General features: G+C 31.9%; 1 protein-coding gene across 4 annotated transcripts; it reads left to right on the forward strand.

Annotated features, from left to right (window-relative positions):
- The first annotated feature begins 1,664 nt into the window (after positions 1-1,664).
- LOC108568222 (serine/threonine-protein kinase SIK2) lies at positions 1,665-23,728 on the forward strand. 4 transcript variants are annotated; one of them, XM_017929179.1, is made up of 11 exons: positions 1,665-2,383; positions 6,898-7,014; positions 12,659-12,722; positions 14,005-14,120; positions 17,573-17,743; positions 17,817-17,940; positions 18,841-19,043; positions 19,097-19,656; positions 20,015-20,918; positions 20,976-21,107; positions 22,228-23,728. In XM_017929179.1, the coding sequence occupies exons 1-11, from the start codon at positions 2,258-2,260 to the stop codon at positions 22,321-22,323; spliced, it is 2,613 nt and encodes an 870-aa protein (XP_017784668.1). In that variant the 5' UTR covers positions 1,665-2,257; the 3' UTR covers positions 22,324-23,728. The 4 variants fall into 4 exon arrangements, with proteins under 4 accessions (XP_017784668.1, XP_017784666.1, XP_017784667.1 ...); XM_017929177.1 differs by having other exon boundaries at positions 20,015-21,107; XM_017929178.1 differs by having other exon boundaries at positions 20,015-21,107; positions 22,231-23,728.
- Positions 23,729-24,205: the final 477 nt, after the last annotated feature.

Raw genomic sequence — 24,205 nt, forward strand, 5'->3', positions numbered from 1 at the left:
CGATCGAGGTCTTTCCGCCCCTTAATAAATATATATTTTGTTAGTTATTTTAATTTTTTTAAATTCATTTAATAATAATCTTTATTGCAACATTAAAAATAATAAAAAACCTTTACATACAATAATAATATAAAACAAAAAGTTAACTGCTGTGCTTTCTTCTTACATTTACTTTAATATCCGCCGTACTTTTAATTCTACCAATTATTTTGTTTTCAAATAATAAATATTTGTTTATGTCAATCATCAAGTATTTAAATTACTGTACACAAATCTTGACTGTCATTAAAACTGTAGATTTCTATTTTAGAAAAAAATGTCAATAAACAAAAATCCAATTTAGTTAAATAAATTTACTATTTTCTATTAAAAAGGGTTATTGTTACTACTTTTTTCTCGTTGTCTGCAGAGTTAATTGAATCAAGATAATGAGCTTCAATTATTAACGCTCGCCTTTGTTCTGTCTCTGTAGCTTTAGAGAACTTAATTAAAATTGATAGTATTTAATCCTAGGCAAAGTTTAGAAGCAAAACAAATAATGATTTTGTCAGGGGCTTCGTTATGATTGTCATTTAACTACGAAAAAAATAGTTTCAAATAACTTTGGGCAAGAAAGTTTCAAATTTAGGAGCTTTATCAATAATGTTCCCCAGAAAATTGCATCGCGTTTTATCGATGAAATGAGATTGGAAAGGAAAAAATATGTAAATAATAGACAAAGTCAACAAATAATGAATGATTACAGATAGTATCTGTTTTTGGTGTTGTATGTGCGTAAATGTGAGCTATCGTTCGACGAGTGTAAAGGATTGTGAAGTGTCCGTGTGCGTCATTTGTGGAGAAGACACGCGTCTCTCAAACATGAGGCCGAATTCCCTTACTTCTAAAATTGAAATACTATTGCTTAATTTACTGAATTAAACTCTTCTTAACGTATTTATAGTTTCTTTTTTAATTTTTAAATTCAAATAATTAAGTTACGAATTGGTTGGTCGAAACAAATATAATTATCCAATCTTGTGTTGACACAAAACTCAAGTTATAAACTTAAATATCTCATTTACATTATCAAAAGTAAACAAAACTAAACTAAAATATTTTTTTACATTTCTCGTTAATTAAAAAATAATTAGTGGAAGTGTATGGAAAGCGTGGATCCACATCTAGGACAATAATAGTCGAATAGTTTATTTCAATTTTTGAATTAATTTAATTTCACTGATTCTCGTCCAATTGGATCATTGAAAAAAAATATGTAATATATGTAATATCTACAATAGTACAAACATAATATGTATTCAGTAAAGATTAAAATTGATTAAATGTAGTTACTTTAATATAAAATAAAATCGCATAAACAAAATATATTTTTATATGCAATATATTTTATTCCATTTTAATATTCGTTGTATTCGTTTCTAGAGTTTATTATTAATCATTCTTAATATTATGGATTGTTAATATGACTATTATTAGTTTGATGAATTTATAATATTTTTCGTTCTAGGTCTTAGGGAGGTTTTCTAAAGCGTTTGTTTGAGTTACAAGTTTACTGTTTCTATTTTGTTGGGAGTAGGAGTGCGCGGCTTCACCTGGGGATCTGTGCGGAGGATAGGCGATGTCCACGTTTCGCTTTTGCGTGGAAGTGACGAGCAGGAGCGATCGGTTCGTAGGTTTTCGTACAGTCTGCCGAGGTCTGGGCGCATACACACTGGACGTGTGTGAAGGCGCGTGGGGCTCGCTTTGCTACTACCACTACTAACACATCAGCATCATCATCATAGCAGCAGCAGTAGTAGCGGAGGCAGTGAGCAGCCCAAAGACCCAGTCTAGTGTTCGGGCGTCGCTCGAGACACACACAAAGTCACACAAACATTGAAAGACCCGGCGTCGATAACCGTCGTCCCGACGCACAACATGACAATACATCGAATCATCTAGCAATAAAACACATACATTAACAAAGGAGGAAATCGTTATTTTTTTTCAATCGTTCGCGAATTGATTAACAAATTTTATATTTATTATTAATATTTTTTTGTGAAAAACTTTTGCCAACCGGAAATGCTTTTATCCGGGATCCCCAAGTGATTGTTTACCCAGTTGATGATGATGTTGGTTGTATCGTACTCCCCTTGTTTCTTGACGCGCCGGTACAGCGACTTCAGCTGAAGTTCGATAGAACTAATCGGGTGGTGGAACTGGAGGAGCAGTAGTTTTAGTTTGTAGTAAATAGTATTATAGAGAGCACAACAATATGGGTGAGCGTGAGAGGATTACGAAGGCCGCGATCCGCGTAGGTTTCTACGATATCGAGAGGACGATCGGCAAAGGAAACTTCGCCGTCGTCAAATTGGCGCGACATCGGATCACCAAGACAGAGGTAAGCCCAAAACAATAATAAAAAAAAAAAGCAATTCTGAGAAGTGAAGGTCTTAGTTACATCCATCTGCGAGTGATGTCCCCGACCTAGGTTGATTGTAGCGCCACGCGTTCCTTAACAGGCGCTTCTCGGCTGTTGCCCGACGTCTGCTTGCCTCCTCTCTCATCTCATCTTCGTAGCTTCCTGATTCCCCACATTCCCAAATCTAAATCGATAATAAAGATCAAATTTCATTTTCTACATCTATTCTAATACAAGTATGTTTTACAGAGTAGCTTTGCTTAACGAGCAACAAAAGTAAATTGAAATTCATCGCTTTGAAAGAAATAATTTTGTAGTTTACACATTCATAAGAAATTATTTAAGTAACTAAAACATTATTAGGTTCTTGTACTAATTTTTTTTAGCGATTGTCACCTTTACGTAATATCGATTCCATAATAATATCAAATTGCTAAAGCCCCTAACCTAAAAGTACCTAACCTGCAATAACATTTTTTTTTAAATAAGCAAATTAAAAAAAATAGTTTTGTAATTGCGTCTACTAGAAATATGTAAAGTAATAGTATTTAAAATGTATGAATAGCAACAAAATATATTAAAACCTAACCAATAAAAATCAAGTTATTTATATGCGTATATTTCATTTGTTTTCAATTCTTGCAATTATTTATAATTACTTATAATATGATTTTTTGTAATAATAATTATCATTATAAAATAATGGTGTGTAATAGTTCAAGGACAATTGAACACTAACCTAAAAATACCTAACCAAAGTATCAAAATATACCAGTCTGAAGCACTGGTCTAGTAATAATACTTAGAGCTTAAGTCTTTAATCTTGTTTTTACGATTGCGCGTCAAATAAAACAATTCGTTTTATAAAAAAAAATATATTTTCTCTTTCCGTTGTCTTCGTAGATTTGTTCATTGTTAAACTTAAAACGATGTTTCAACAATAATGCACAGCATTATAAGGACAAACATCGATTCACGAAATGCGACTTTCGAGATACAATTTCAAAATGTTTGCTCAACTTATTCTTATCAATTTTTACGAGCGCGTAGTGTTCCTGTCGATAATGCGCGTACAATTTTAACATAGTTTCGAGCAGAATTCGCATAGTTTTGATACGTTCAATTTTTCGAACTCTAGTTATTGACTAAATTTGAGTACAAGATTCTACATTTTGCATAGAGAAATCGGTTTATTTGAATTGCATATCAATTATATATTCCTATTGGATAAAAAGAACGTCTTGGTAAGTGGTGGCGATATCAAATTATCGGATACGAAATCGGAAACGATTACTGAAAACAAATATGTTTTTTTTTTCAGTTTGGAATATTTTCTGTGATGTGATTTGAAATCTTCTAGAGAGTTTCAGGAAAACAATTTTCATATTCAGCCTTCCTTAATTAGTAAATAGTGCGCAATCAGCACCGTCGCAAAATGACAACGCTAACCTTCGTTGTTTAACTTTCTCGGAAATACGCTTATGATTAATTTCCACGCAAATTGTGACCGACAAAACATTATTTTAATTAATAAATTAAATAAATAAATGGACATGCTAATTATAACGTTTTCCTTTAATTCAGTATGAATCATTTTCCGACGGTAACGGAAACATAAACATGGGACTTTTTTTCTTTCAATTTGATATTTCTGCTAATCCTAATTTTTGTCCGAAACACATAATGTTTCGGAGATTATACCTGATTTATTTTTAAATTTGGTTTTGGAAAGTTTCCACTAGGAAATTGATTCGACAATAATGAAGGTTCTCGAGTGGCGGATCGAAGTTATTCCAATCAATTCAAATAATTAGAAGTGAATAGTGTAATACAACATTTTTCGAAAAATGCGAATATATTCAATTTACAGATTTAGTCAAATATACTTTACTTCTTTTAATTTATCAAAATTGAACTAAAATTTGTAACATGCAAAAAAAAAAATTCTTTTCATTACAAGTTCTATTTTTAACTTATTTATTGCTATTTCTATATTTATAGTCATGTAAATTTCTACTTTGTATATATATGATTTTTTTTTAAGTCACAAACGTTTTTTCTTCATATTTATAACTTGTAGAACACTTAAACTGTGTATGTTACTATAAATCTTAGATTTTATAGTTTCTCGACGATAATTGTTTTTTGACTGAATCTTCTGTACTTCAAGTTTATCAGCTACTTATCAAGTTTTAAATACATTTAGTTTTTAGAATAGTAATTATACTTTTGGTAATTTATTAAAATGATTTTAATTATATCCTTCCAGCAATTATAACTTGCAGAATACTTATAATTTAGTCTTTTTATTTAAGTTATATTTTTGATTATTCATTATTTTTTGTATTGGTCAAACCTTGACCAAATGGCAATTTATTCACTATTATTTCGATAATTATAAGAGATTAAATAAGATTTAATTTTTTTTTACATATTTTTTGCCAAAGTTTAGAAGCGTTTTAATAATTTCTATAAATTTTATATAGTAAATAAATTGACACATTTTAGATAAAATGAATAGACTTTCAAAATTCAATTTAAGTTTAGCTTTATTATAGATTTTAATTTTTTCTAAAAAAAATATTGGCCACACTTAGGCTAAAGGGCTATAGACTGAATACTTTTGGCGCTTAGATAGATTTCATATTTTATTGTTTATATTTCATATATTTTTTTTCAACTTTTAGCGTTTTAGGACAATTTTTAATTTCATTCATGTTTAGAAAAGATTTTTTAATTCATTTGCATTATAAATTCTATATGGTATTTTATATAAATGTGTTGTCTGCTTGTTTGTTTCCAGAATTAAGATATTTTAGTTTAAATTTAATGATTTTAATTATTATCGTATTATTAGTAATAAAGTAATCTGTTTTTGATAAATAGTGTACAAAAACTTTTAAATTTTATAAAGTAACGAAATATGTTATTTGTAATCTTTAAGAAACTTTCTTATTTATTATCGTGTGTAGTAATATGTAATTAATTAGTTTATACGCTTCTTGTTTTTTAACAGTAACAATTTGTTAGAAAATAGAAGAACGGTGTTAATTAATTGTTAACGAAATGGATAAATATGGAAAGATTCCACAAAATCGGATTTGATGCAAGTAAATAAAATGGTCGGCTATTTTTCATATAATTCTTTTGAAACGCACACGCACACAAAGATTTTATTTTAGCTCAGGTAAATTTATTTTAGTAAAAAATTTACGTACGCTAGTGTGCGAGTATACATGTGTATATATATAATAAATGGTTCAGATAGAATGATGCAGCTGTATATAGACTATATTTACGTCAACGGGCCCCCAGTTTGACGTCAGCCGCGTCTTTACGGAGACAAAATTCGCCGTAACAACGGTTTGCGCAAACCGCAGACTCGCATCACGGCTGTCTGTATACATTGCATTCGCATATCAAAAAAATGATCGGATGGATACGTAGATGGAATTCCATCTTATAGTTTCTGGAAACAAGGTTGAATTTATCGAAAAGAAGGGAAAAATAAGATGATATGGATTAGCGTTAATTGTTTGCGCCAATATTTGCGTAAGTTATTTAGGCAAACGGCTTTCGCTGCCACGGTTTTTCATTTCGCAGTGAAAAACCTTGGACGCCGCGCGGCGGACGTTGTTTGTCGTTTGTTCGGATACTGTAAATATGGAAATCTCCGAAAACAAAGGAGCGCAAACACCTTCGTGTCTCGCGTTTACATGTTGTTTCAAAACCTTGCACGAGTGAGGCGACGACGACCCGATAATTCGACGTCGTACGATGACGCAATGGAATGCACTCGTTGCTCGCAATTAGATAAACGAACTCATTGACAAAAAAAGATATTACATTTGTGTCAATGCATAGTCTATTTGAAAAAAAAACCTATTTTATCCAATCCAATCCAATCGATTCAATTTAAAGAGGTCGTTAATTCGTATGTTTTAAAAATTAAAACATTGAAATTTTTTTTTTACATTCTCAAAGCAAATCTCGGTTAAATAAGGATGTAATTGTACGATCTTAGTTACTTAGCTCAAACATTCCAGTCTAAGATTTGCATTCAATTATTTATGGCAAAATCAGGATTTGAAAAACTGTTTTTTATTTATTTTAATCTAAGAATTTTATTTTTACTCGTATTTAATTATAGGTGGAACCTCTGTTAACGAGCACCTCGCATAACAAGCATTTAACGAACAAAATGAATTGTTAGAAAAATGACTCGCTTAACGAGCGACGTTTCGCATAACGAGTGACGATGAGAAGAGAAGTCCTAGATTGCGCGCTCGCTACATCATTTTTAAAACTTGTGTACACATATTATGTGTATTTTTGAATATGTTTCACAACACGAGTAAAAATTCGGAAATTTTAGAACGGATTAAACTCGTTAAGCGAAGTAACACTGTATTGTTTTGTGTAAAGTTGTGTTGAGTAAAATGATTTTCATTATTTTATTTCTCTTTATTTATGTATATTTCTTTTGTTTTCAGGTCGCTATCAAAATAATTGATAAATCGCAACTGGATGCGAGCAATCTGCAGAAGGTCTACAGGGAAGTGGACATCATGAAACGGCTGGACCATCCTCATATTATAAAACTGTATCAGGTAATTAAAGTTTCCTTTAAAAAAAAAAAAATAATAAACTGAATATTTTAAGTATAAGATAAGTTTTGTAAAATTTGTAGAAAATCATAACAATGCATTGAAATTTCGAGCTTCTGGCGGAAGAGGAAATGCCCCAGATAACGTGCAGTATTTTAATTGGGGCAACGATTCTGCTCATGTTTGTTTGTTTCTTGTTGGCTGTTACGGGTCACTGGGTTTTTTGCGGTAAATATCAATGCAGATATATTTGTAATCATTAACAGCGCATCATAACGTATTCAATAAGACAATATAGATAAGCATAATTGAAAAGTTGCGTTTCAACGTTTTTATCAAACACTTTGCAACCATTTTTAGTTTGGACCAATAAAATATAGGTTGCTTTTGCAAATTGTAGAAAGCACAGCATAGCAATTTATGAATCAACCTAAAAAAATAATTTTACAAGGCAACCATTTTGATTTTGGACCAATAAAAAGGAGTTGCCTTTACAAATCGTATTGAAAATATAAAAAAAAGTTTCTTTTTTAACATTCCATCTTTTAATGCCACCATTTTAATATTGAATCAATAACAACATGTTGTTTTTGCAACATCAACTATCATTTATTATTGAACCAATAAAAATAATATTTTTGAAAATCCAAGATTTTAGGGTAAAGATTTTGTTTTTGAACCAATTAAAACTGATTTTGATTTTCAACCAATCAAATCATTTGTTTTTGAATATATAAGGTAGAAAAGCAACCATTTTGTTAATGTACCAATAATGGGTTGTTTTTGCAAAACGTACTTGACTCCTACCATCTTTCTTATTGAACCATTTACATTTGAATATTGAAGCAAAACTAATATTAACGTTGTTATTATTGCAAATCCTACCTGAGTTAACTATTTCTTTTAAATAATATTTATGCAAGCAAAGAAACCACCTTTTTTCGACTTGATTTTTTTGATACTTGATTTTTATTAATTGTCATCGCATTAATTCACTTGTATTCACAGATTTTGTAAAAGAAAACTGGTATTTTATGAAAAGTCTGCGATCATTTTTATATTTTTTAACAAATCAAATCGTTTGATTTTCAAAAGAAACTTTTCATTTAATATTTTTGAAATTTATTTATATTTTTTTTAAGAATAAAACCATTTTGCTTTTACCAATAAAAAATGGGCTGTTTTCGTAAATCGTACGTGACTCACCAACCATCATCTTTATAATTGAACCAACAAAAACATATGTTTTTGAAAAACTTTTTTTATATAGGTTTTGCAAATCATATTTATTATTAAAGTAAGCATTTTGAATTTTGGACCAATAATATTGAGTTGATTTTGCAAATGAACCAATAAAAATAAAGTTTTTAAAAAATCCAAGCTACCAAGGCATACATTTTGATTTTAGACCAATAAAAATGTTGTTGACACAGTTTAATGTTTTATAATTGAAATAATTACATTTATGAATATATGTGTATACATTATATACTATGTTAATTGATAAACGATTGTTTTATTTTTTGCTGAATTTTTGAGCTATGATGTAATTTACTTTGGAGGAACTGTGCGATGGGATTACGAGAAAATGAAAACTGCGGCTTCGATTTTTCCTCCACGGTAATCTCTGCATTATTTATGGTTGGATGCAGACGGCACGGAGTCATTAACCTTGTCGACGGCGCATCCTTCGCATACATTTCGAACTAATTCGCGAGGGTTGGAAAAACCTCAGCTCGAAACAATGCTCTCGTTTCATTATTATTTTTTTTCCTTCTGCTCCTCGTTCGTTTGATATATATGTGTCGAGTAGTATTGTTTGAAACAGTTGAGTGAAAAGACAGATGGAGTATTACGAAAGTGCGACGGAGACGCCGCTCGGCGATACGTGCGTTTTCCTGGTTGCCAGGCGACGCTGTGACGTCATAGGCGTCGGCCGAGTCCGGAGCGTCAGGGACAGTCAAGTTTAAGGTGGTGTTAACGAACTGGCTGCGCCTCGAACTCTCGACTATTTTCAGATATTCTCTTCTCTTTCTCTCTCTCTCTGTTCATCGCCACGAATTGAAGATACGCAATGAACGGAAAATTACAAAAAAAAAGCACAACAATCGATGATGCAAATAGGGAGAGATTGATTGTTTGATTCAGGAGAAATGATGTTAGGGGATCAAGGATATCCGAGCAATCGTTGCGTCTCGATCCGAATATATCGACGATTTTTTCATCGATTTTGTGAAATGGAGCAAATTCATATATATTTTAATTTCCTTTCTCAAAATAGTTTAGTTGTCGTAACAATTGATGTACGGCAAATTACGAACATTGTTTACTAGTATTTGGAAGCCATTCGTTACCTGGCACATAAACACATGAAATTGAAGACTTCGTTTTTGTTTACTTACCTTTTCTGAATGTATTTATATTACACAAACAACAAAGACGTCAATAACAATTCGTTAAAAGAAACGATAACGTTTGTTAAATAAAACAAGGGTCATAACAAATGATATACGATCAACTGCAACGTTTCTTAACATTTATTCGGTCTCGTTAAAAAAAATAAATATAAAAACTTGGTAATGCAATAGTAAACTGCGCTCTTCAATTCCTAAATTGTGCCAATTAACTTTACCAACGACGCGGCGCAATTGCGAACAACAAAAAACACATCGGAATCTGTTTATCGTCCGAATATGCATTTCGATTCTGAAGCCAAAAAAAATATAAATATTTTACAAAAAAGAAACAAGTTAGCAATATTAATTATATAGAATTTTTTTGTTTTTTTTTACTAAATATTGCATAAATTGTTTATAATTACTCCGGTCGGTTTTATGCATTTATCCAGGAATTTTGCATTTAAATCCGTTATGAAAATTCACATCGCATATGCAAGCAGGATGGAATATTTATGCGTTATGCAATGGATCGAGTATTCATCGAATTTTTGTTGTTGTTTGGACTCGGACACAGTTATACATTAAGTTATGACAATAATTATATAGTTTCATTTTTGTTTGATGAAAATGTATCCGAAATGATTGGAAATTGTGAATTTTAAAATATTATGAATATTTATCATATTTGGTACATCTGTAAATCGATGATGGAAACTTGCAAAATATCAATAATTTTATTTTCTTTTAAATTAATCTCTCAACAAATCAAGAATTCGAAATTAATCAAATTAATCTCAAGAATTAAATGGAACTTTATAATTCGTTTTTAGAATATTTTTCTCCATGATAATTTCTAGTTTCAACAGGGAGGCGTACGGGATGGACGAAGTGTATGTAAATTTTTCGTAGGAATTAAGTGCCGCAGCGGAGAGATGTGAAATGTATGTTTCCTTCTTTCGATCTTTACGACGTCGAAAATAGAACTTTTCCATCGATTTGCTCACCGTATTTATAAGTTTTTTTTACATTATTTTTTCATATACATACATTTTATTTCTATATATATATATTTTTTGCTATTAATTACGTCAAACGCTCGATAATAGCGAACGAAAAAAATAAATAATATAGTAAAACAATAATTAGGTATTTTTTTCTTCGCAACACCATTAAAAAACCTGCAATTATTAACGTTAATCGTTTGTTTAATGAATATACCGAATTCTTGATTTTCGTATAGTTTTTTTTGCAAATAAACATTCGAATATGAATTAGAATGATGAATTAGGAAATATAATAAATTGTTTATTTATTGACTTTCCAATCGAATCTAATTCTAATTGAAAGGTGATAAACCCGTTACTGAGTAAGTGCCTGTTTGTGTCGTTGAAAACGAGAAAGAGTGAGAACGAGAAGTAAATAAGCATAAAACAACTTTATATTCATTTAAATTTACGTAAAACAATTACGTGCACGCTATCAATGCCATTGTTTTTCTGTTGCTATGACATGATAATATCATTTGTTTACGTACGACGACTCTGTTTTTTGTTTTTTTTACTCCCATCGAATTGTGATTTATACCATTTCATTTTCATTTATAATATATTTGCTGTAAGAGAAAAAAGCACAGCTTTGGCACCAAATTCTAGGTAGAAAGACTTATTATGTAGAAATAATATCAAATACAACAAAAGTCAAAGTCGAAGTTTTTTTCTCAACAATTGATTTAGACTATTAAGTAGATAGACTTGTTTACGTTAATATTTTTTTTTACTTAGAAATTCTTTCATAAATTATAATAATTTGCATGACAGATGGGTCTTTTAATGAGATGATTTTCATTATTTTATAGAATAATAATATGTATTTTAATATAATGTAAATTAGATCGAATGTAAAGCTTTATAAATATTTGATGGAGTTATTTCAATGTTGCAACGATTCGAAACTTTTATAAATAATATAATTTTATCATTGGATAATCATGAAGTGCACGAATGAATGCATGTAAGCTTCGGACGTCATTTCGATCATCACCGATGCAGATAACGTCGCGAAAGAGTATTTGTGCAAATACCGATGGCGTCAAATGGTCTGATGTTTGCACTTTTCTCATAGAGGATCAATAGAAGAATTCTCAATTGATGAATCGCATTTCCTAATGTTGTTGTTTTTGATATTTTACGGGCAATTGTTTCATCATTTTTTATTTTTGCCATATCCAAATTGCGTAAACAACATTCACTGGATACCATAACTTTAGCCAATATAAATAAATTGCGATTCTATATATGGGGTGTCACAAAAGAAGCGTTACCATTTTGTATTTATGTCATTTGTTTATTTTTCAGGTTATGTCAGATTTAATTTAACAGTTGTCTAGTGCAGAATATCTAAAATTATAAAGTTATATTTGATATATTAATATTATACATAACGTGCAAAATAATTTCAATTTAAAATATATGTATTTCCTGGACGATTTAAGACGAAACTTGACGTTTTCGAATAACATGAAAAACTTTACCATTTTGTATTGCTGTTATTTCTTTTCTGTTGACTTTCCCATTTTGTCCAAAACGTACAAATTTATAATTTAATATTTGACACTTCAAAACGTTGAAACATGTTGTCTATTTAGTAAAATATTTAATATGATTTGTCTCGGATTTGTTGTTGTTATTTTAATTAATAATAATAATTTATTGGCCAAACATCAATACATAAAAATAAGTACATTCTATACATATAAATAAATAAATTCTAACATAAAATTTAAAAAAATAATAATATTTTATTTTTAAGAAATGTAGATAAACATGGTTTTGTTATTTAGAGCATAAATTAATCGATTAATTAGTTCAAAAATTATGAATTTGTATCAATAATAGGAAATGTATGTATGTATATTTGAAAGCATCTGCAGTTTGATTTATTTGGTTATGCTTCGTAGGGGTTATCTGAACCAAACAAATATTATAGTATTTTTATCAGCGGATTTTACAATAAAAATATGTACGTAAGTGAGATGAGGACGGGCGTCAAAACAAAACGGAAAGAAAAATAGAGGAATGTGTGTTGTGTATGTATAAATATGAAGTGTATCAGCGATAAGTAGCTTATTTCAATGCCAACGAAATGTGTATACATAACGTGCGGTTTCTGCGTGATAAGTGCGTTATGCAATTGAGTGAAATGAATATTATACTTTTATTTATATATTGTTTTTCATTTCTTGTTTTCAGGTGATGGAAACGAAAAACATGATCTATTTGGTGTCGGAATATGCGAGCCAAGGCGAGATTTTTGGTGAGTTCAAATAGAAAATTTTTGTTTTTGTATTATTTCTATTTTTTATTCTATTTTCTATAAACAATTTTAATAATTCCATCGTTTAATACTTTCAATATTTTGCGTTTTTGCACACAAATTAGATATTGTCCCCAAGTGTAAGATTTCCTGGCTGTGCCTTGCTAAAAGTAGCAGATTTTAGAGGAAATATGTTATATTTTTTACCTTGATTTATTATTATCAAATTAGGTTTACCAAGAAAGCAATGAGACAGGTATGCGATTTTTGATTTTTGAATATTTAAAAAAAATAAGTGAAATATCTTCTAATTACCATAATAAAATTATTCTACAATATTAGTCTTCAACTTAAGCTTATTTTTGGTAAAATGTTTTATAATTTATATACAGATTTAGAGAGTGTTTACTATCACATTTCGAATGAGAATGAGACGACGTCCTAAATAGTAGACGGTTGGCACTCCTGGTAGTCTCTCGATGTTATTAATATTGTTGCAAATTCGGCTTGTTTAGCGAGCGTGTGATTCAGAGCAGGCGGTTTGCGTCGCGACGCCCACGTCTCTCTGGGACCTTGACGTCCGCGTCTGACGTCATTGGGATTTGCGATGGAGCGTGGGGGGATTCGGAGGGTTGTACTTTTTTGTTTGGGGCGAACGTAAAAACATGTACTGTTAAAAGCTTCCAAAGTCCTCAAATTTACAAGAAGAAATCCGCATACAACAAATATCTTTCAAACTAATTCATTTCTTATTTTGTATGGCACATTTTACTGTATTTGAAATGGAACATGTCTTTGCATTTTGAGAAAAGAAGCATAATACATAATTGAGTTACTAAATTTAAAAAAAATGTAAAACAAACGTGACGTGCAAATTGTTTTATCGAGGAGTAAAAAAGTTGGTTTACTTTAATAAAAATTTATGAAAATGAAATAAATTTAATATACATTCTACATAGAATAAAATTTATTTGTAAAATGTTATTATTTATTATTGTTCTGTTTTTCAAATGTAATTGGTGCAAATAATGTGCTCAGCATATAAAAATAATAGGATTTGCGCAAACATCGCGATCTATAACTCCAGCTCCGTCTCGATTTATCCAATTTACTTATGTATGCACGCAATTCCTACGCAAGTTGCCGTCCGATTGACGCACGGTCGACGCCGTCTCTCATCTCTCACGAATTGATAATACCGATATTGATGATCATCATCCATCAAATAATATCCATCTAATCCAATATGATTCTAACGTTCTTTCGTTTACTTCTTCCTTAGATTACATCGCACGTTACGGCCGGATGTCAGAGGAGCAGGCCAGAGCCAAATTCTGGCAGATTCTGTCCGCCGTCGAATATTGCCACAACAGAAACATAGTACATCGAGATTTAAAGGTAAACTATCAACGAAAATCCATAATATTTCTTTAAGGATTTTTCCCGGATTATTCATCCGCAGAAAACGATTTAGTACAAATTCAACAATGCAACCGGACGCTTCAATTTCTTTCCCAAATTCGAAAATACCATTACAATAAATCGCAGATTATACGTTCTTCCAAAATGCAAATTCAAACCGCAATCCATTCAATAAAAATGAACGGAATTAACTTTTTTTTTATTCATCAACGTTTTGCAACAACTCAAAACAAGTTTTTTTTAAACATTCAAAATATTTATCGTTTCATCATACTCATTCACATAAGAATTAACGTTTTTGAACCAATAAAAATATAATATGCAACAAAGTTAATTAACAAAAAAAGAGTTTAAATTAAAGATATTTTGTTGATATATTTACCTCCTGCTTTTAATTCTAGCAATTATTTCCATTTATGTTCTTCTTCCTATATTGAAACTGTAGAAAACATACATTTATTCATAATTTAATATCAATTATTACGCTCGGTTTTTAAGCAATCAATAAATTTAATGTAGAAAACAAATTATAGAGAGAAAGAAATAAAATGTGAGCACAGCACTATGTCAGAAAAGTGCGCTTTCGGAAAAACACTTTTGTGTAATTCCAATTACGCGCGAATTTGCGGGAAAATACACATCGTAGTAAGTAGTCCCGATTTTCATTTGTTTTGTTTCCATACTAAGTTGTTCATTCGATTTTACCTAAACCCCGACGTGTTTTACGTACGCTCATTAAAATTGCGAGGAAAACTTTTATGAATCCGGAAATATGCGAAATTCATTGGAAATTTTAGAATCCCTTAAAACATTTACATTTGCTTATTAATAAAATGCAATGTTTTGATTTTTCTCATTGATTAATATAATCCGTTTAAAAATAAGTATTTATATCTAAATTACTTATGCAATCAGATTTATATTTTTAAACAAATTAAATAAGATGTTGTTTTTGCAATCAGATCGACGTCATCATTTGATAATCGATAAAAAACGTATAAATTCTTTTTTTCAATTTTACGATAATTATGATGGTATTTTATCATATGCAGCACTAATAATAATAATCTTTATTGTAACAGTCAAAACCAAAATTAAAATACAACAATAATAATAAAACAAAAAATTAACTGCTATAATGAACTATTGACTATAGGTCTTTCAGCCCCGCAATTATTTTTTCATACATTCTAAACAGTCCAGGCTCTTTTTGTGCGATTTAGTTTTATATATATAGTTATATATATATACTTATATATAATAGTTATAACTATATATTAGTTTATATAATATAAGATTAGTCCGCTTTCAAATTGGCCGGGAATTGGTAAACAAAGGTATTGCTGTAATTGATTTAAAATATGAGTAAAAATTAAAAAAAAAATATTTATATATTCTATTGAAAATGTATGTAATTGAAATTTATAACGAAACGTATTATTTTAATGATTCGAACTGTAATCTGAAGTGTGTTGCAATATTAATAAATGTTATTGGTTTAGTGATTAGGTGGTAAAAAAAGCGATTCCGGATTATAGATTGGTTAATGTACAAATTATCTTTATCTTTCATTTTATTAATAGTATTTTTCCAAATTATCGAAGACTGTTGCGACTTGTTAGTCTAAATTATAGAGACGATTTTATTGACTGCAGGTCACCAATTCGTTGCTTAACTGTATGGTAAATTGTCGAGTATTGAATTGGTCGTCAAACGGTGTGTTTGTGTTGATCTTGAACCGCCTCCGCTCTCCGTGCAATGACGCCTCCGTCGGGACGCAATCGATCTGCAGTCCGATGACGTCACGACGCCGATTACGGTGGGGTGCGTGGGCGGTTGTGGTGGCGGCCATCCGGGGCGAGGGGCGGCGTCAGAGGAGGAGGATTTCGGGGGTTGTTGGCGCGCTCCTATGAACGCGATTTGCCCAAGTGTATGGGGGGATATTGCCACCGTCAACAGCAGATATCTTCTCTACCCGAAACATTAAACTCGACCCGTTTATCGCGAATTATTTCATATTGCCAGTCTCTATTCTCGCCTCAAAACAGAAAAACAGCATGTTTACTTCTTTTTCCATATATTTTTTTCTCTTGTTTTCATCAATTTTCAAATCAAATTTCTCTGCAGCAATCTACCCGAATTATATATAAGATATTATTTATAATTTATAATAATGTTTATTGTATCTGTCGTACAAAAAAAACATACAGAAATAAAAAGAACAAAATAAATATATATATAATTTCAAAAAAGTCAACTGATGCAATGGGCTATTGATTATTATTTATATTAGTCCATTTAACACAATTTTACTCAATATTTTTAAATAAAATTTCATTATAAACAAATTATTAATATTTAAAAATATCAGCTCAATTATTTTTGCAAACGAACAAAATGCATGTTGAATCGGTAAAAGCGTTGACAATTCCCCGGTTTTTAAACAAAATGAACAGTTTTGTTGGGGGGAATTTTTTAGTTTGAAGTTGACAGCGCCGACCCGCGCTTTTCCAAACACGCTCTTTAATAACGAAAGGTATTAAATAAATGACGTCAATAAAGTGCGCAAGCGAAATCCTGTCCGTTAAAGATTCAAAAGAGAAAAGAATAAAAAATAAACTAAACGTTTGGATGGGCAAATCAATAGGGTCTTGATTATCCTGTCATGAGCACATCCTAGCAACAACGGAAACAAACAGCAACATTTCAGCTGCATCTGTCCCGTATTTTGAACCATGTAGATTAATTTTCTCATTTTCTTTGCTCTTCCTCGTTCTTATATTGATAATACGTCCATCTATTCTATCTTACCTTCAAAATAAATTCGTTTCTTTGACGTTGGCTGCTGCAGTTGATTGTTTTTGTTAGAATCAGCTTACTTCAAATAATGAATTTTATTGGAATACACATATTTAAATTTTATTTCAGTGGAGTACGTTCGTGCAAATGTACTTTATCAAAAATTAAAGACATTCCTTCCAAATTTATTTTTAGTGTTATTAAAGAACTTCAGTTTTAGGGATCGACGAAATAATGTTACCACTCGTAGGTTTTTATTTATATTTTATAGAACATTTTCATGTGCAATGTCACTTTCATTCTTCGAGTCAAAAAATGTTAACGAAATAACCGGTTATTATACCGGTAAAATCGGTTAACCATTTACCGGCTATTGGTAACAAATTAATCATTGTTTAATTTTTGCTTCATTACTGGAATCTATTTAAATATAATTAACTTAAATTTATTCGATTGAATTTACTACCGTAACTCTTATTAGTAATTCATCTATTAATGAATGATAGGTATCCATGACAATAGTAATATCAACTATTAATTTGGTGGATTATGAGGGGTAGGCTTTTAAAACAATTGCTCGTATCATTTGTTTTTTTTTGCAATTGCGTTTTCTACTTTTTTTGTTGTAGGCTGAAAATTTATTATTGGACTCAAATAATAACATAAAGATTGCCGATTTCGGCTTCTCGAATTTCTATACGTCCGGTGGTCACCTGTCCACGTGGTGCGGAAGTCCGCCCTACGCCGCACCGGAAGTCTTCGAGGGCAAAAAATACACGGGACCGGAAATCGACATTTGGGTAGGTTGATTATTTTTTTCATTATTGTTTTATTAGTATTATATTATTATTGATTTATATATTTTGATTTTAGAGTTTAGGCGTTGTTCTTTACGTCTTGGTGTGCGGAGCATTGCCGTTCGATGGATGCTCGTTGCAGGCGTTGAGGGACAGGGTTTTATCTGGGAGATTCCGAATTCCGTACTTCATGAGTTCAGGTAACTTCCTTTCTGGCGTTGCGTAATGTCCTCTCTCTATCTCTTGGCGGCGGTTAACGTTTTAAGGTCGCGTCCAATGTTGTTGTGACGCACTCGGCTGACGTAAGTCTGCTGCGAATGCGTGGGCGTTTCTATCCTGTTAACGTTCAACCCTCGCCTCCTTTTTGTTTCTCTCATAACTAATGATCCTCGGGGAGGCTTCACCTAAATCGCCCCAATCTTACGTCATCCCATTTCGACCGCCGCGATCCATTATTAATGTCATCTATCTCCATATTTTTTTGATTAAACGAAAAAAAAAGAGAGCTTTTAACTATAAAAAAAATCTAGAGTGTAGTAAAAAAAGAAACGAGAAATCTAATTGGACAATAGCCAAACAAATGAGCAATTTTTAAAATGAAACAAAATAATTATCGACAACTCGAGAAAATTGAAATGAGTTAATACTCTTAAACGTTTTTTCGCTTTTAACACATGTACATTAAAATTCTCAAAAATATTTATAATATGAATTAATTATATAAATAATTATAAATATAATAAAGTAATTCGTATGTGTTAATAATATTTATTGCAACAATAAATAAAATTAAACATTTTCCTACAATAATAATAACAATTAAAAAAATGTAATTGCTGCTAAGGGCTATTGGCCATAGATTCTCTGCCCGGTGAATTTATTCTTTGAATGTGATTTGTAGCAGTGAATATGTTTATTCTTAATGTATTAAACTTATTAAAACTTTATAGGTTATTGTTAATCGTCCTTTTTGTACACAAAATTTTCAATTAAAAATTACCGGCATTTACTAAAAATATTTACCGTTTATCGCTAAATCACGGTAAATTTAGATGGCTAAGTCACGTTTGAAACGCAGTTACAATTTATATTTATTTCAGATTGTGAATCGCTGATTAGGAAGATGCTCGTTTTAGAGCCAGGTAAGCGATTCTCGATTGCTCAGATCAAGAGACACCGGTGGATGCAGATGGATGTACCATCCACTTTACCTACGTTAGTGCCCGTATTGACGGGGCAACCCAACGAGCAGATCCTCAGGTTGATGCAAAGTTTGAATATAGACAGTACGAAAACGCGAGAGGTAATTTAAGGCATTTTGATAAATTTCCATTTCTGATTGATGTGTTATTGTAGTCAATTCGTTTGGGGAGTTACGATCATCACGCAGCGATATATTATTTGCTTCTGGATAAATTGAGACATCAGCTGGTCAGTGGTGAGGTGCAGCCTGGGAATAGTAGGGAAGTGCAAAGACGAAGACCTTCGAGCATCGCGGAGCAGGCAATGAGGAAGATCAATAGGGCGAGCACGACAGAGGATTGCAGAAGGTTGCTGCAGCACTCGACAACTCCAACGGCTAGCAACAGCAAGCTGAGCTCGAGTCCCAGGACGTGCGATTCTCCACCTTCGCATGGGATAGATGCGGCTCGACTGCTTGCTGCGACCACTAGTGAAGATGCTTTGAAGATCCTCAATCAGGCTTCGGCTAATGCGTTCAGCATTACCAACGAGGCCAATAAATTGATGAACACTCTGCAGCAGTCGGCAGTTGTTTCTACGGCCACGACGGAGGTGCCACCATTCAGGGATTACCTAAACCATATACCGGCCTACTCTTTCATGCAGACCTCCATGTGTCAACCAAACCAGGAGAACGAGAACAAGGGAGGATCTTTAACCAGATTCTACACAAGGTAAAAGATAAATATAGTTTTTGTATTATTTAATTTTGTTACTTTTTTTAATATAATGTTAATCCAAATTGATGGTAGATAAGAATGAAAATATTTTAATGTTTAATTACTAGATCAGATATTTCATATTTCAGATAATTTTAATAATGTAATATATAAATCAATTAAATAATTTTGGAGCAGACTTTTATATATTGGAATATTTGAGTCATTGACAGGTGATTATAAAAAATCTTTGATACAAATTCTGTGTTTATGATATTCAAAATATGTGTATGCGGTTTTTGGTTAAATATGAAAGTTAGACGCAATGAGTTTGGTAAAGTAATTTTGAAAAGTATAAACGTGTCTGTTCCAGCGGTTATAGGAGCGGCGAAATCCAAACACAGTATTCGAGCTCGACGGATGAAGGAGTTGAGACGGACTTGGAGGAGCACCCTTCGTCGCACACGCACACACCCCGCCTGAGTTACGCTTCGTCGAGTTCGTCGAGTGGCGTCGTCACCAATTTCAATACGTCGAAGAGCCTAAGTCAGAATCTGAGTTGCGATTCGAATTTCGAAAGTCTAGAGTATCCTCTATCAGATTCCAGCGAGCTGACAAACAGTCTGCCCAGTTGCACGACGACAGACATCAGTCTGCCAGAAACGACCTTAACCAGCTCGAATGCGCTCTCCTCCGTCACCAAGTACTCGGCAAACACTCGATCCGTGATGCACAAGCACAATCCTCTGGTTCACATGACCAGTTACAAAACGACGAGAGCGGTCACCAGGTCCCCGGTGGACTTCCGGGAAGGTCGAAGAGCAAGCGACGGGCTCGTCGCACAGCAGGTCGCGGATGCCTCCAATCCAATGGGAGCAATCGCCTTCAACTCGCAAAAACTCTCGGAGAACTCAAAAGTGAAAGGAGTCTTGGATATGCACCTGGTGCAGCGCGAGGCACAGCGGCTGCAGTCGCAGTACCAGGCGCGGGAACCACCTGAGGAGGTCACGCAGAGGCAGAAGCAGCACAGCCAGTATCTCCAACCGCGCAACAACAAACGCGTCAGCCTCCCGGACAACTTCAGCTACACGAACAGCCCGCAGGAACCGCTGCAGTTACAGACGGCCATGCAGCACAGGCTGCTGCAGCAGAAACGGCAGATCCTTCAGAAGCAGTGCGCAATGTCCCATCAATCGCCGACGGCAAGCGTAGATCATTCTCTCGCCCGAAGACAGATGCTACGACAGGCGAGTTACAAGATCGCCCAGCAGCAGCCGGTGCTTCCGCCTCTTCCGCTCTCAGAAACAGAGAGTAAAGATCTGCTCGCCTTCCAGGCTCTCGTCGAAGGTTCCACCTCGGGCGAAGCTTGGAACACGTTGCCCGGTAACCTGCAGACCTCCTGCCAGATCTCGGACTCCTCGCAATCGTCTTCATGGCAACAGACCTCGGCCGCCTCCTGGAATCAGGTATAGAAATATACACAGACACATATACAAATATATGAATTACAGGGTTGGAGCAATCATTGCAAACATTGCTCCAACTCTGGACACGATGTAGATCTACGTAACATCTACACGAACCCAAACATCACCAAAACCACCACTACCAAATACAATAATCCACATTTAATCAAAATATATTTTTTAGTACAAACGTTTTATTTTATTTTTCTTTTCGTGTATCTGTGTTATTTATTACTATTCTTAAACGATTATTATTTTGTTGTCCTCATAATTTATTTAGCGTTGTTTCGTTGTTGTTTTTTTTAATTGTTCACATTTATTATTATTTTCTCAATAAACTGTATTATTTCATTACTGTTTTACAATACAATTGATACAATACAACGAAAACAGACTTTATTCCCTTAACGTATTAACCGTCCACACGAAACGATGATTCTCAACAACATCTTCAATTTTAAACAATTGCAATTTAACATCGAAAATCTTCCACATTTCAATATTCATTTCAGATACAATGACAACATCAGTAAATAAAATATAACAAATATTGATTTACTAGCGACAATCGTTTACCTCAATATCTTATTTAAACATCAACATTCTAGAACTAAACCTTAGGCTATATTCTTTCACATTGACATTTAAAATTTAAAAATTGTCATCTTAATATAATTTTTCATTCGTGATATATCAACAATCTTTCTATTAATTTGGAACTTAGAACTTTTCTGATCTTATCTCATTATTTTAATCTCATATTTAATCAAGTTATAAAAATAATGTCTTGTAATTGAAATATGACGGAATATTATACAGCGATTAAATAGAATTAAGAAGTGAATGATTTTCGATTGTTGTTACTTAAAAAAAGCAATATGTAATTTCAATTTAGTAAACTGATTAAGAATCATCATCCTTATTACAGAGTTGTATGTAACAAGCATGCCTTGAGTTTTGTTATTGTTAAGTATGATTTGCTTCCGCTTGTTTGTTCGGCTTTTATTTTTGTTATTTTTTGATATATTGTTTCTCTTCCATTTGCGAAAGCAATTGTCGCCGAGTTGCTTATAAATATACCAAAGAATTTTCTTTTGTTTTTGTTCGTCCCGTGGCACAGCAGGGCCTTCCATTTTCTGGCAACGTTTGGCCCCCTTTACTGCCATTAAGTGAATCTCCAATTTTGGAACTCACCGAACAAATGGAATCAATGTGAAGATAATTATGAGAGTGAAATACCTGAGAGAGAGTATTAAAAAAAAGAAAGAGATTATAACAATAACAAAAATTAACAAATAATATATAGATAACGTTTAATTTTGTACGGCGAAACATTCTTTTTTTGTATAAAACCAAGAAAATTAAGAAAGAGAAAACGACAAAAAAAAATGAAGTAAAGCTAATTGTGGAAGAGCTTGAAAAGAAGAACTGTTCTAAGGTATAGTCTAGTCATTTAATTGTATGTAATTTGTTTTATCATCACTGTTTAATGTTCTTATAATTTTTATTTGTTCTGTGTATAGAATTGTGAAACATTCCATAGTATTCGTATGATTTCAAACAAATGAGATGCGAGAAGGGTATTTATTATTAGAAGGCGCCGATTATTAACGCAAGGCGTGCAACTTTAATGGAGACCGAGGGTTTCATAGTTGTTGATTATTTTATTGTGAATTTGGTTTTGTTCATCGTGTTTAGACGACATATCATTTGATACAGATTATTAACGAATATTCCTTGTGTAGATGATGAAGATGAAACGACCGAATCTATTGATGTTTGCGATGAAGGAAGGAGGGAAGTTCGTTTAGAGAATTTAGTGGAAAGAGTTTGTTAATACAATCAAACGTTAATTAAGTAAAATTGAATTCGGCGAAAGCCAGAATCGGACTGTAATAACCAGATAATAATGACATTGTACGCGTATATATCGGGTTTTTGGAGTATACGTAATATTATATATTATGTATGTTGAGTAGATTAGGATTTGGAGCTGATTGGACATTGATGAAACCTAATTAGTTCATCGAATTGGAACGGATTTATGGTCCGATAGGGAAAACTTTTTCTAGGTGATTTATTTATTTTCGAAAAATTTATGTACGATTTATACCATAATACCATTGCCGATGGATCTTTTATTGTTATTATTTTTCGGAGACGTTTGCTGGTACATATCAAACAGTTTTATTGGTTGATTTCTAGAAGCTTTTCGATGGATAAAAACAACACGTATTAAAAAATGAGAGAAAAAAGAGGAAAAAAATACCGTAGACGACGCTATCCTATAATAATGATACTATTGCATTATCTTATAATCTACGTATATATGAATTATATAAAATAATTAATTGGAGGAAAACGACGATGGTGGAGATGAAATACAGCAATAAATATACTATTTATAAAAATAAATATATACATGGATCATCCGTAGATGTGCCTCTTCTGTTTGTTTCGATAGTTTTACGTTTATATGTTATTATTTTTGTTTGTTTTGTGTTTCTATACGAAAAACGGAGTAGGTTTTAAATGAAACAAATATAAATTAAAACGGAGTTCTTCACTTTTTTCGTTCGTTGCTTTTGTTAATTGTTTACAAATAAATAGATTACAAAAAATATATGATATACCTCCTTCTTTTACGCCCTCTGTACTCTAATCCCAATCCCATCTTATTTATTGAATAATTATGAATAAGATTATTTTAGATATAGAATTGATTAGATTGTGAACATACAACTAAATCCATTTCTTAACAAAATTATTTCTTTAATATATATACAAAATTATATCATTTAACTCAGATTTCATTTTTGGAAATATGTTACTAACATGTTAATCCCGTTTTCATACAAAAGTATTTTATTTAATATAAATTTACTTTTGGAATATAGATTTACTGTGTTAATTTAGATTAAGTTAACATGGATTATGTGTATGATTTTTTTTAATGTTATCCTACTAGTTTTGCCGCATCATCAAGATATCAACAACAGCAATAAAGTACAAAACCAGGTCAGAGTTGTAATTGTTGTCAGATGGAAATGAAAGGTCAACAAAAAGCTAGTTTCAATGTTATATATATTATATATGTT

The sequence above is a fragment of the Nicrophorus vespilloides genome, unplaced genomic scaffold (genome assembly GCF_001412225.1).
Source record: "Nicrophorus vespilloides isolate i.1.1-1 unplaced genomic scaffold, Nicve_v1.0, whole genome shotgun sequence".
NCBI classification, from domain to species: Eukaryota; Metazoa; Arthropoda; class Insecta; order Coleoptera; family Silphidae; genus Nicrophorus; species Nicrophorus vespilloides.